The following is a 13,353-nucleotide window of genomic DNA, read 5'->3' as shown; positions in this document are numbered from 1 at the left end:
CACTCACACCTACATATTTTAATGACAGAGATGAACCATTTCTGACAGCAAAATATTTTTTGCCCAAAGCGAGTCCCATATTTGTAATCTCAGAAACATGATTCAGTATCAGCAGATGCAGGGAGGAAGAAGAGTAGAGCACGTTGAACACTGATGACCACAACCCTGCTGTGGCCCTTATTAGCATGTACACTGCAATCATTATACAGTGAATAGTCTGGTCCAAGGATGTTTTATCTATGCCTCAACTCTCTGCAGTCTCTGCCTGCTGAGATATGTATTGATTGCTGAGTCAGGTAGCAGTTGTGGTTAAGTGCTCCGAGGAAGACTCCAGTGGCGCTCCTCATGGACAGATGGTCTGCCTATGAAGCAGGTCCTGTTTGTGTACTTGTTTGTGTGTGTGTGCACGTGTGTGTATGAGACATCTACAGTACATGCATACAGTACATCTCACACTGTAAGTTGTGTCTGTTCCAGTAGCCGTGTGTTCTGATTTCCAGAAACACGATTGTGATGGGCCATTAGTCTCTTTGGATGTCTGGGCCTGCTTTGTCTTCACACGGAGCCTGTGGAGAGGATGACAAGCCAACACCCGTGAAACCAACAGCTGAGGAACCTCTGCTCAGAGCACAGAAACCAGTATGAGGCAGCCACCACATCCCCCTCCTCTCTGCCCCCTCAGTGTCTGCCAACCACTGCTGCTTAGCAACTAGATCTACACAATGTGAGCGAGCCTCCATCGCTAATCAGCCACACAGTGTGGGATAGCTGTTGATTTCCTGTTCGTCTGCTAATACAGCTGAGATAACTGTGCTTTATCAGAGGGGCGTTCACCTGTTAGAACATCAATAAACCATAGTGTCCCTCTAAAGATCACACTAACACCAATGATTACGCTATTGACCACACTGCCATAGGCTTGGGAGTGGAAAACTAGATTAGAGGGATTATGTATGGAATCTCACTGGGTTAGAAAATTTTGAGTTGGTACTTTAATTAGACATTGTGAATAGTAGTCCTACTCTCACTGCTCTGGGTTACTGGTAGTCTGCTATGACTCTGTTGAGGATTTAATGAGAGTTGAATCATGGATTATGTCCCTGTTCTTTAGTCTGGCAGTGCAGCCTAGTGGTTAGAACATTGGACTTGTAACTGAAAGGTTGTAAGTTCAAATCCCTGAGCTGACAAGGTACAAATATGTCATTCTGCCCCTGAATAAGGCAGTTGACCCACTGTTCCTAGGCCATCATTGAAAATAAGAATTTGTTCTTAACTGACTTGCCTAGTTAAATAAAATCCCCAAAGTCTCCACATCCTGTGGGTCTGTAGAACACTGGCCTATGCACTGCCAATTCTGGGGGTAATGAGAAAAACTGAAGCTATATTTTTTGCCAGCACTGGTCAAGAGTTGCTTGTCCACCCCTCCCATGTCTCAAAGCCAATATGGCCATCTAGTGGTCAGAAACTGCCAGAGCCTCTCTCACATGTTTGATATAAAGGGCCCCAATAGTGGCACAGAGTGTGGTGAAGCTGATCAAATTGATGCTACTGTCATATAACCCTCCTTCAAAATGATTAAATCATGCATCTCATAACTTATCTATCCTTCTCTGACTCTGCATTATGCCAGTAAGGTTAGAGAGGAGGATTGCCATGATGAGTCACACGGCATCAGTTGACTTGATGACAGGGTTATCTGGTCAACCATTATAAAATGGCAGTTCACATCATGAAGCACTGTTGACGAGACAGTATCCATATTTGAAAGGCCTTAAGTGAGTTTACGACTCACTTAATTTGTTGGTCGGGACCTCTCTTCTTCTAGACAAAACCACTTCTGAGAAGTATTTTGAATGTCCGGGGGGAAATAAATTGTAAACCAATAAGTTTTTGAAACCCACCCAAACACAATTAAACTGGGCACTTGGTATGACCCCATACCTAACGTTTTGTCTTCCTAAGTGTTTCAAACTGCCCTTTATCTAACCTCTCTTTAAAAATGAGCATACCAGCTAATTTCAGCATTTCTCAGTAATGTCTCACTTTCAAATTAACATATTGCTGAAGATAATACTGTAGTTAGATTTTCATGGAAGCTTCCATGCACAGAAATACTTGTGCTATTTTTTTGATTGGGGCTGTGTCATACAGCGTACAGTTCATACTTATGTACAGTTCATTGTATAGACCATTGTTGAAAATATAACCTATACAGGGTTAGGCAGAAGGCATCAACAGGCAAGTAAGAATGTTGGTTACCTAATTTGATTCCAGTGTAACTAGGAGACATTGGGCTCAGACCAGACTTTCTTGGGGAAAACACGCACAGTATGGAGCCGTACAATGGAGCCTGTACAATCAGGTCCTTGTCAGGATTTCAAGCTCTCATTTGGATGCCAGCCACTAAGTGATTACTGCACCCATCTCATCCCAACCTCAGTCATCCATCCATAACCCCTACATGCCTAATCGCCTCTATCGATGTTCTCTGATTGGATGTGGTGACCTCAGAGGCATGGCAGGGTGACTGTGTGCATGTAGAGACACACCTACATAAGGGGTGTGTTCCAGATACACATTTTCTGAGCAGTTTTCTGCATAGATCCTTATATCATTTGTATGTGGTTCTTGAAATGTTGCACTTCTACTGTCATTGTATTGATAATCTGCAGACCTGTATAGAACCTGTGTACCTGGAATGCACCCAAGGTCAACGGGGGCATGATTGAGGTTACACTATGTCCACATTGACTTCATCATGTACTACATTGTACTACACCAAAACCAAAACTATTATAAAGCACTATGATGAATTTGAGTTTGTAGAGGAAATAATCTTAATCTATAGGACTCATTTGTCAAGAAGGGGTTTAAGTTTCCTCCCTTGGGGTTGCAACAATGAGGGCAAGCATGTTGGTTCTTCAAACCAAAGCAGTGGAAGATGTGAACAGAGCAGCTTTGTGCAGCAGAGCTAATGGAGAAGACACCAGTTGAGTGTCAGCCCCCTCCACCCTATTGCTTCAGTGAAGTGACAGGAATTCCTATTTGATGCCTAATAAAGGGCCAAAACAAGAAAATGTTTGTTTATATGAAAGCCCTCTGTTATTACAGTGCATTCCAGGCGCTCAGTCCTCCAAAAATACACAGCCTACCCCAGGGCCCACAACGACCGGCTACCACGTGGTGGACGGGGGGAGGGCAGGCTGAAGTCCGTGGCCCTCTGGCTCTGTCTCCTACTTCTAATGAGGATGTTAGGATACTATGTCCATCCAAACAAACAAATCCACAAAGTTCCAAAGGTTACAGTATCATCAGCGCACTCTCAATCTCAGATGCTGCTCAACCACTTTTCTGTTTATTTGATAGAAAGCTCCTGTCACATTTTTGCATACAGCATATGGCTTTGGTTGACTTTGGTTGACTTTGGTTGACTTTGGTTGACTTTGGTTGATTTGGTTGACTTTGGTTGACTTTGGTTGACTTTGGTTGATTTGGTTGACTTTGGTTGACTTTGGTTGACTTTGGTTGACTTTGGTTGCCTTTGGTTGACTTTGGTTGACTTTGGTTGATTTGGTTGACTTTGGTTGATTTGGTTGATTTGGTTGACTTTGGTTGATTTGGTTGACTTTGGTTGATTTGGTTGATTTGGTTGACTTTGGTTGATTTGGTTGACTTTGGTTGACTTTGGTTGACTTTGGTTGATTTGGTTGACTTTGGTTGACTTTGGTTGCCTTTGGTTGATTTGGTTGACTTTGGTTGACTTTGGTTGCCTTTGGTTGCCAATTGAAGTCATTCAACAAACAATAGTGCAAAGGAAAACTAGAAAGCTCACAGACAAACACGCTTTTCATTTCAACCTGAAGGAAAGGAACTAGGTGATTTGTGAAGGTTATGGTTCAAAGGCTTTGATTTTAAAACGGGGATCAGAAAATTATCCAACTTAATTAAGATGCCCATAAACAGCTTTAAATTTCCCCCATCAGTTTAAAAATGTCTCCTCCCATTAAAAAGCACTCCGGGGTCAGCTAGTTGAATGGACCTTGTGTCTCAGTGGGCAGCTTAACTAAAAATAAATGCATTTTGCATACATATCTCTCCATATTTAAAATATCTTGAAAACATGATTTGTCAATCCCATGATAGCAAGTATACAGCTGTATAGACTGGCTCAAAACAAATTGTCCTCCTCTCTTCCTGGTCTTGTATCAGCCAAGCTAATACAGCTGTATATACAGTGGTGCAAAAAAGTATTTAGTCAGCCACCAATTGTGCAAGTTCTCCCACTTAAAAAGATGAGAGAAAATCACATTGTAGGATTTTTAATGAATTTATTTGCAAATTATGGTGGAATATAAGTATTTGGTCACCTACAAACAAGCAAGATTTCTGGCTCTCACAGACCTGTAACTTCTTCTTTAAGAGGCTCCTCTGTCCTCCACTCATTACCTGTATTAATGGCACCTGTTTGAACTTGTTATCAGTGTAAAAGACACCTGTCCACAACCTCAAACAGTCACACTCCAAACTCCACTATGGCCAAGACCAAAGAGCCGTCAAAGGACACCAGAAACAAAATTGTAGACCTCCACCAGGCTGGGAAGACTGAATCTGCAATAGGTAAGCAGCTTGGTTTGAAGAAATCAACTGTGGGAGCAATTATTAGGAAATGGAAGACATACAAGACCACTGATAATCTCCCTCGATCTGGGGCTCCACGCAAGATCTCACCCCATGGGGTCAAAATGATCACAAGAACGGTGAGCAAAAATCCCAGAACCACACGGGGGGACCTAGTGAATGACTTGCAGAGAGCTGGGACCAAAGTAACAAAGCCTACCATCAGCAAGGGCATTGAAGATGAAACGTGGCTGGGTCTTTCAGCATGACAATGATCCCAAACACACCGCCCGGGCAACGAAGGAGTGGCTTCGTAAGAAGCATTTCAAGGTCCTGGAGTGGCCTAGCCAGTCTCCAGATCTCAACCCCATAGAAAATCTTTGGAGGGAGTTGAAAGTCCGTGTTGCCCAGCAACAGCCCCAAAACATCACTGCTCTAGAGGAGATCTGCATGGAGGAATGGGCCAAAATACCAGCAACAGTGTGTGAAAACCTTGTGAAGACTTACAGAAAACGTTTGACCTCTGTCATTGCCAACAAAGGGTATATAACAAAGTATTGAGATAAACTTTTGTTATTGACCAAATACTTATTTTCCACCATAATTTGCAAATACATTTATAAAAAATCCTACAATGTGATTTTCTGGATTTAATTTTTTTTTTGTCTGTCATAGTTGAAGTGTACCTATGATGAAAATTACAGGCCTCTCTCATCTTTTTAAGTGGGAGAACTTGCACAATTGGTGGCTGACAAAATACTTTTTGTCCCACTGTAATTGTATTCTTGTATTCAAAATAGTGTCTTCAAATATATTGATACCTGAAATAGAAAAAGGAAGTAATTATTATCTTTCAAAATGATTTAATAATATATTAAAAGTGATTGAAACTTTATTTGGAGGACTTAGAAGAGCAGTGGACTGTAGGCCTCGATAGAGACCTCTCCTCTTGTCTGAGAGAGGAGGCAGTTAGACAGATGGTCAGCCCAGGTTACACTGGGGACAGAGAGCTTGTGGGCCTTTATATGGACAAGAGAGACACATACAGTATTTAAGAGGGGACTAAATTAATTATCACATAACATCACTTGTGGCATGAGAAAGATTGAAATTACACTTCTGGACCAAAATAGTTTTTTATGAAAAACATTTTTATCCACAGGATCACATACTGACTAAAAGAAATGAGGATTGACATCAACAAACATTACATGATTAAGAAATGTATGACATGCAATATGTACACTGTACATAAAATAACAAGAACAATAAATATTTTAGGATTAATTATGTTATTATTAGTATTACAATAATACTAGTAATTATTAATTATCAATAGCACAACAATATTATAGCAACAAATGATATCATGACAACAATAGTGTTATAATTATATTGTTATCATGCGTACTATCACTGTCCTCATTACTGATGCTGTTATTAAATAATACACCATCATGAGCTTGAAATAACAAGTCCCAGAAATGTTCTATACTCACAAAAAGCTTATTTCTCTCAAATGTTGTGCACAAATTTGTTTACATCCTTGTACGTGAGCATTTCTCCTTTGCCAATATATTCCATCCACCTGACAGGTGTGGCATATCAAGAAGCTGATTAAACAGTGTGATATTTACACAGGTGCACCTTGTGCTGGGGACAATAAAAGGCCACTTTAAAATGTGCAGTTTTGTCACACAACACAATGCCACAGATGTCTCAAGTTTTGAGGGAGCGTGCAATTGGCATGCTGACTACAGGAATGTCCACCAGAGCTGTTGCCAGATAATTTAATGTCAATTTCTCTACCATAAACTGCCGCTAACGTTGTTTTAGAGAATTTTTCAGTATGTCCAACCGGCCTCACAACCGCAGACCACGTGTAACCACACCAAACCCTCCACATCCGGCCTGGGTGGTGGTTGGGCCTGGCTGGCAAATGGTTGGTCCTATGCTTTCTAAAGCCCACCTATGGCTTCACCCCTGATTGGCTGGGCCTGGTTTTCCAGTGGGTGAACCTGTATGACAAGTGGGTGGGCTGCACCCCTGCCAAGTCATGTGAAATCCATAGATTAAGGCCTAATGAATTTATTTCAACTGACTGATTTCCTTATATGAACTGTAACTCAGTAAAATCTTTGACATTGTTGCATATTGCATTTATATTTTTGTTCAGTATATATTAGTCCAATTTGACCATAGCAATATGTTGAAATACAATAAAAAGTAATCAAATGTACACATTTACAATGAGATAAGTTTGAGCCTTGGTTTTTACACATAGCCATAAAATAGCATGGATTGTTTAAAGAGATGAATATTGATACCCACTTGAGGCATTTGAAAATGTTTTAAATATGTTGAAACATTCAAATTATTCAGTACATCCATAACACAATTAAAAAACATGGCTAGTCTACATTACATGGGCTACTTGTAAAATAAACATTGAATTAAACATTTTGTTTCTGTCTATGCATACATTATTATTTGCATTAAAATGGTGAGGATAATCTTAAAATGTCTGATCTGTTTCAAGATTGGATTTCATGTAAATAGTTGTATTCCAAAAGTTTTATTTCAATTTATAGGTCATTTTTGTCAAAGGCCTAAGTGGGCTAAGTTAGGCCTAAATCATACTGTGAAACGTCTTTGTACATACTTGGAAGTTGGATGTAAACAAATAATGAGTGAATAAATAAAAATGCAACTCTCTATATAGACCAATTAGGTTATTATTGGACTTCACAATACACTAATTGTATTTAATCAAAACGTGACAGAATTGTTTTCTTGTACAAAACACAACTTAATTACTAATATTTGTGCATCTTTCTTTGACTCCATACAAAGCATTAGGGCTAGTGTATATCAGTATGCCCATTGATCTTTTTCTTCAACAATAGCCTCTTTCAAACAACATCCTCTTCCCAACAACATTCTGGGAAATTCATTCCTATTTTAGACAGAACACTTGCTATATCTTATTTAAAGTCTATTTCCAGTGTCGGCTATACAATTAAAGCACAAATTACTATTTGTCCTACATAGTACACTGTAAAATAATCATGTTTTTATGCTAATTTACTGGCAGCCATTTACCAGTAAATTACTGTAAAAAAATGTACAGTATGTTACCGTAAATTCCAAAGCAACTTTGGTTTAACAGTACATTACTGTGGTACATTACTGTAAAGTTTACAGTAATGTACTGTTATACCAAGGTTTCTTGGTGCCTGAGAAAACTGGACCCGCAGCCTTTACACACATTGGCATCTTTGAAAAAGTTATGTCAGTTGCTGTTATATAAATAGCTAATTTGAGGGTGTTAAAATCGCGGTGTTGAGGTAAAAAGTGTTGTGAGTGTTATATCTGAGTGTTGATTCTGGTGGGATCAAATCAAATATCCACTTAGTCACTCACTTGGTGAAGGCTAGATGACTGAAAGCCATCGAATGCAACAATCATGTCTCTGTCACTAACAAACATACAGCAAAAAAGTAACCCTGGGAAATAAATATGCAGTAGTTAAAACAACACTCCAAATGAGTTACTGTAACACCACGTGTTAATTAGCTAACACTGAGAAAGTGTAACAGTATCATCTCTTATAAGGTGTTAATTTAAGTCGGAATTTGCAACACCCATTGTGCTAGGGACCAATCACTTTTGGGGTGTTGGTTTATCAACACTTTTAAAAGTTGTTAGTTTAACATTAGGCTATTTGAGATGGTTACATATGATTTCTAAGAAAGTGATAAATTTAACACTGTGGGAGTTACAATTCTGATCACACATTTGCTGTATATAATTAGATATAGATGCTTTAGATTATGGTTCAAGCATTTGTTCAACACGCATGTATGGCATATATGTATGGCTTGGCCTGCAACATGGAAGAGGCCAGGGGTTGGTAAAATGTCCCATACGTAGCACTGTGCCGTTTTGCGCAATCCAACCAGAGGTCTCATAGTTTATTAACTATGTATTTCAGTTAATTCAACAGCAATGGCAGGCATTCGCCTAATAGTGCCGCAAATATCAAATAATCTGTTATTCCTGAACAAATCCTGCAGTCACGTGAACTTCCATGGAAATAGACACTCAAGTATGGAATCGCATCGAAAGGTGACGCAGGAGCAGAAGAGCAGCTCCTTGAGTGTCTTGCGCAGCTCCTGGCTCCTATAGGCGTAGATGAGCGGGTCGATGAGCGAGTTACAGATGATGAGGATGAGGAAGAGGTTGAAGTAGCTGAAGAAGCAGGTGCAGAAGGGGGTCGTGGGGCAGGTAAGGATGAGAATAAGGTGGAGGAAGAAGGGTCCCCAGCAGAGGATGAAGACCCCTAGCAGGATAGTGAGCGTGATGGCGCCCTTCATGCTCGTGCCCTGGCGGCGAGACTTGTAGATGGCCATGATGCGCCGCGAGTGCACGTGCGCCAGGATGAACATGTGCATGTAGAGCACAGCGGTGAAGACAAGAGTGATGCAGAAGAAGGTGACGAGGCATACAATGACGGCGGTGTGCGAGTGGTAGACGATGAAAAGTATGCTGGCGGTGATGCTGGTCAGCCACACCATTGCGATGATGGTCACGGCGCGCTGCGTGGTCATGATGCTGTGGTAACGCAGCGCGTAAAAGATGGTGATGTATCGATCCGCGGCGATGGTGCACAGGAAGGACAGTGATGACACCACCGAGCTGCAGTTCATGATGTCGATGACGTTGTCCAGGTGCCGCAGCATTTCAGGTGTGACCACTAGCAGCCCGTGTTCGGTGAGCAACATGACTATGGTCTCCACTACGTTGGCGACGCTGACCAGCATGTCGGAGACGGCCAGGCAACATATGAAATAGTACATGGGCGAGTGCAGATTGCGGTTCTTGATGATGGCCAGCACCACTAAAATGTTCTCCACCAGACTAATGAGGCCCAGCGTCAGGAACAGCTCCTGTGGAATGCGGAGCGAGCAGGTCGTAGAGTTCTGCTCCCTGGCGCGGGTGTTGTTGGTGCTGTTCTCACTGTACATGGTGAGGGTGCTCAGCTCCATGTGGTGGTGCATGATGAAGTTATGTTGAGACGTATTGTCCATCATGTCTGCTGCTCTCTGCTGTTGTAGGCTATTGGATGAGGTGGAAAGAAAAAGCCTTAAAATATTTTCTTTGTGGTCTCTATAGTGTAACAGAATTAACTAGTTATTATATAGACATCATATCCTTTTCAACTGGACTGTGACCGCAGGAAAAAAAGAGCACAGAATGTGTGAGGTGAAAGTAGTTTAGCTCACGTTTATGTCGCAACCCTGAAATTGGAGTGATGTTTTCCCACAAACGGAGGTCTCCAGAACGAACTTTAACACAGGGTGAAGAGCCCAGATGCTCACAGTGGAGAATCATCCATGTGAAATTGTCTCTTTCCCAAGTAACTGTTTAGATTCAAAGGTTTATCCAGCTGTATTTTGCACATAGTCCATGTATGGTATTTCCAAGTGATGAGAATCCTAGTCTGAGTCTGAAAATAGCTCCTTGGTGCTGGATCGCATGAGAGAAAATCCTCTACCATTTGGACGTCCAAGTAGGCTCCAAGCAATCATAATGCGTGAACTGAAGCCTATCCAAGTGAGCTCTCAGGCGCATAAAGTGACAGTGGGTTCTTAAAAGGGTCCACCGCCTCTCTAACTCCTCCTTTCTCATAGCGAAAGCCAACCGCATGATTCTCAGACTGACACAAACTCTAATGAACGCGTGATCCCGCATGGAAGTATTTAACAAGATTAGGGAGTAAAATGGATGGAGGGAGTGTAGTATTGATATACTTACTAATCGCATGAGCAGAGCATAATAGTAATTAATTAAGTAATTCAAATACATAGTTGAGAACATGTTCCCCAGCACTAAAATGGAATTTACCGCGCACTGTGCACAACTGATGTGACCAATTGATTTAGACAATGCATACTTCATGTGCCTCAAATACACGAGTGTACAAAACATTAGGAACACCCATGGGACACTCCAGACACTATGGAAGGGATATTATTACACATGCATCTGCCTCAGCCGTGTATCTTATCTAGGATGTGGTGGTCATGGTCTACACTGAGTGTCCAAAACATTAGGAACACCTGCTCTTTCCATGAGACAGACTGACCAGGTGAATCTAGGTGAAGCTTTGACCCCTTATTGATGTCACCTGTTAAATCCTCTTCAATCAGTGTAGATGGAGGGGAGGAGACAGGTTAAAGAAGGATTTTTAAGCCTTGAGAGACAATTGAGACATGGCTTGTGTGTGTGTGCCATTCAGAGGGTGAATGGGCAAGACGAAATATTTAAGTGCCTTTGAGTGGGTATGGTGGTTGGTGCCAGGCGCACCGGGTTGAGTGTGTCTAGAACTGCAACCCTGCAGGGTTTTTCACGCTCAACAGTTTCCCGTGTGTATCAAGAATGGTCCACCACCCAAAGGACATCCAGCCAACTTGACAACTGTGGGAAGCGTTGGAGTCAACATCCCTGTGGAGCGCTTTTGACACCTTGGTAAGTCTATGCCCCTAAGAATTGAGGCTGTTCTGATGGCAAAATGAGGTGCAACTCAATATTGGGAAAGGGATTCTTAATGGCAACCGACAACAATGATCAGTTAATTTAAAAAATGACACGCTACGCTCATGTATCTGTATTTGGACGGGAACTTTACGCACAGTGCACCATTGTAAATTAATTCATGATTATGGCTCAAACTGTTGCAGTATTTTTCTTCTTTGATATAATTGCGAAATACATTTGTAATTACAATAAAGATTATAAAGGCTCGCAAACATGATGTTTGTTGTCTGCCAAAACAGCGGTAACGCGAGCTATTACCCAACACAAATGGGAGGGGATTTGGATAGACAAACCCGATTGAATGGGTTGGTCCATTACGCATGAGGGTTTTTGTAGTGACCTAGTTGCAGCAGAGCCACTTGGCATTTTGACAGGTCTTGTGTGTGTATGTGTGTGGGGGGGACTACCTGTCCTGCGTCCCGAGCCGATTATAACAGAAGGGCGGGCTCTTTTCTCCGCTGCATTGAATCGGATGTTTTTTTTCTTCTTCATTACAATCTCGATTTGATTAAATGTTTTTATACCGTGTAGTTGAGTAATCAAGAAAGCGTTTTTTTTCCAACTTCAGAAACCCTTCGCAACACTACAAGCGGAGCCTCAAGTTAATGATGACGCAAGAACCTGCCCACGCAGGCTACAGTAGCCTGCCTACACATGGACAAATTGAGTTCGAGTGTTGAACCTCATCCCAGCCACCCAATAACAATACACAGTGATCCATTCAGGACAGACTTTGGACTCATGAAGCAACATCACTTTAAACCAAACCAAACCATAACAAAATTAAATCTATAATTTAGTTGACAACGTTCATAAAATATGTCCAAAACAAGATATATTTGTTAAAACTTGTGACAGCTGAGAAGTGAATACTCACTGCTGGAGGAAACCACATAAAGAGTTCTGAACAAAGTGCCAAGTGTTATGGCTCCAGCCATTGAAACAATCCTTCTCAGTGCTTGCATAACCAGCCTCTTCCTCTAGCGATTACATGGGAGATATAACACACACAAACTGCAGTTTGTGCAAAAGGCAGCATTCTCTCACCTGTGGAGAGCAGCAGTGTCAACTGTAAGCAGCCAGACTGTCCATAGTTTGAGTGTGATAGTGGGAGAATCCCCCATTCACTCAGGGCCAGACACAGATCTGCATCAGCCTCTAGCTGAGGAGCACCACTCCTACCTGGGACTCCAACTGCAGACCTGACCAGACCGACTCAACATCTGGGCCTATCACACACAGTCTGCAAAAGGGGCATCCAACTACCATATGTGTGTCTGGACTGTCACTCTGTCTGTCAAAGAGAGACACAAAAGGGGTTGGATGGGGTAGGGGGGACCCAATAGGACAGATGATAAGTGATGTGGCCAGTGGTGACCTGTCATTTAGGGCAGGTGGAGCAGAGCCCCGCCTGTTTTGAGCCCCACCTGTTTTGAATGTTATTTTGGCATTAATACGATGTAAAAATGTAAACAATGTAAAAAAAAAAAAAGAAAGAAAAAGAATACTTGAGTTAATAAAGCCGCATTCAAACATGGTCTCTTTTTTGCTTTCTTGAGGAAGGCAGCTCCAAAATGCCTAGCTCAATGCTTTCTGTGGTGGTGGGGCAGCCAGCGGAAAATATGGAGCCTAGGGGTTGGTAATGTTCTCTAATTGAGCCGTGATAGGCTCAGTGTTCTGTCACTCATGGGGACACTACGTCACCACAAAATCTTTGGGGAGAGCTCGAAAATTCAACCCCCTTGGGTACTGCCATAGAGTTACATTAGAATTGCCCATCCAGTAGCTCTTTTCCAAGCTTAAAAGGATAAACATTCAACATTGGCCATCCTGTCAATCCATAATGAATTCTGCTTTGAACGCTTTGAACGGTCATCCAACTCGGAATTGCATGTCGGGAACTCGGGCCTCTTTCTAGAGCTCCGACCTGAAGATCACTGACGTCATCATGATTCAATCTGTTTTTTTTCAAGTTCCCAGTTGTCTTGAAAGCACCAATAATCCAGAGAATGTCAGACTTTAATGACAACATTTGCCCACGAAGGACCGCCACGCAACCTTCCTGTTCAAGTGAGCACAGCACAGAGAGAATGCCAAGAATGTGCAAAGCTGTCATCAAGGCAAAGGGTGGCTATT

At 41.8% G+C, this 13,353-nt stretch overlaps 1 protein-coding gene across 1 annotated transcript; it reads right to left on the bottom strand.

Annotated features, from left to right (window-relative positions):
• Window positions 1–5,779: 5,779 nt before the first annotated feature.
• LOC135565605 (melanocyte-stimulating hormone receptor-like) lies at window positions 5,780–10,184 on the bottom strand. The gene has a single exon (XM_065013120.1). The coding sequence runs from the start codon at window positions 9,708–9,710 to the stop codon at window positions 8,694–8,696; it is 1,017 nt and encodes a 338-aa protein (XP_064869192.1). The 5' UTR covers window positions 9,711–10,184; the 3' UTR covers window positions 5,780–8,693.
• Between the last annotated feature and the right edge of the window lie 3,169 nt (window positions 10,185–13,353).

The sequence above is a fragment of the Oncorhynchus nerka genome, linkage group LG28, assembly GCF_034236695.1.
Source record: "Oncorhynchus nerka isolate Pitt River linkage group LG28, Oner_Uvic_2.0, whole genome shotgun sequence".
Lineage (NCBI taxonomy): Eukaryota > Metazoa > Chordata > Actinopteri > Salmoniformes > Salmonidae > Oncorhynchus > Oncorhynchus nerka.
This window is presented reverse-complemented; position numbering and strand designations above follow the sequence as displayed.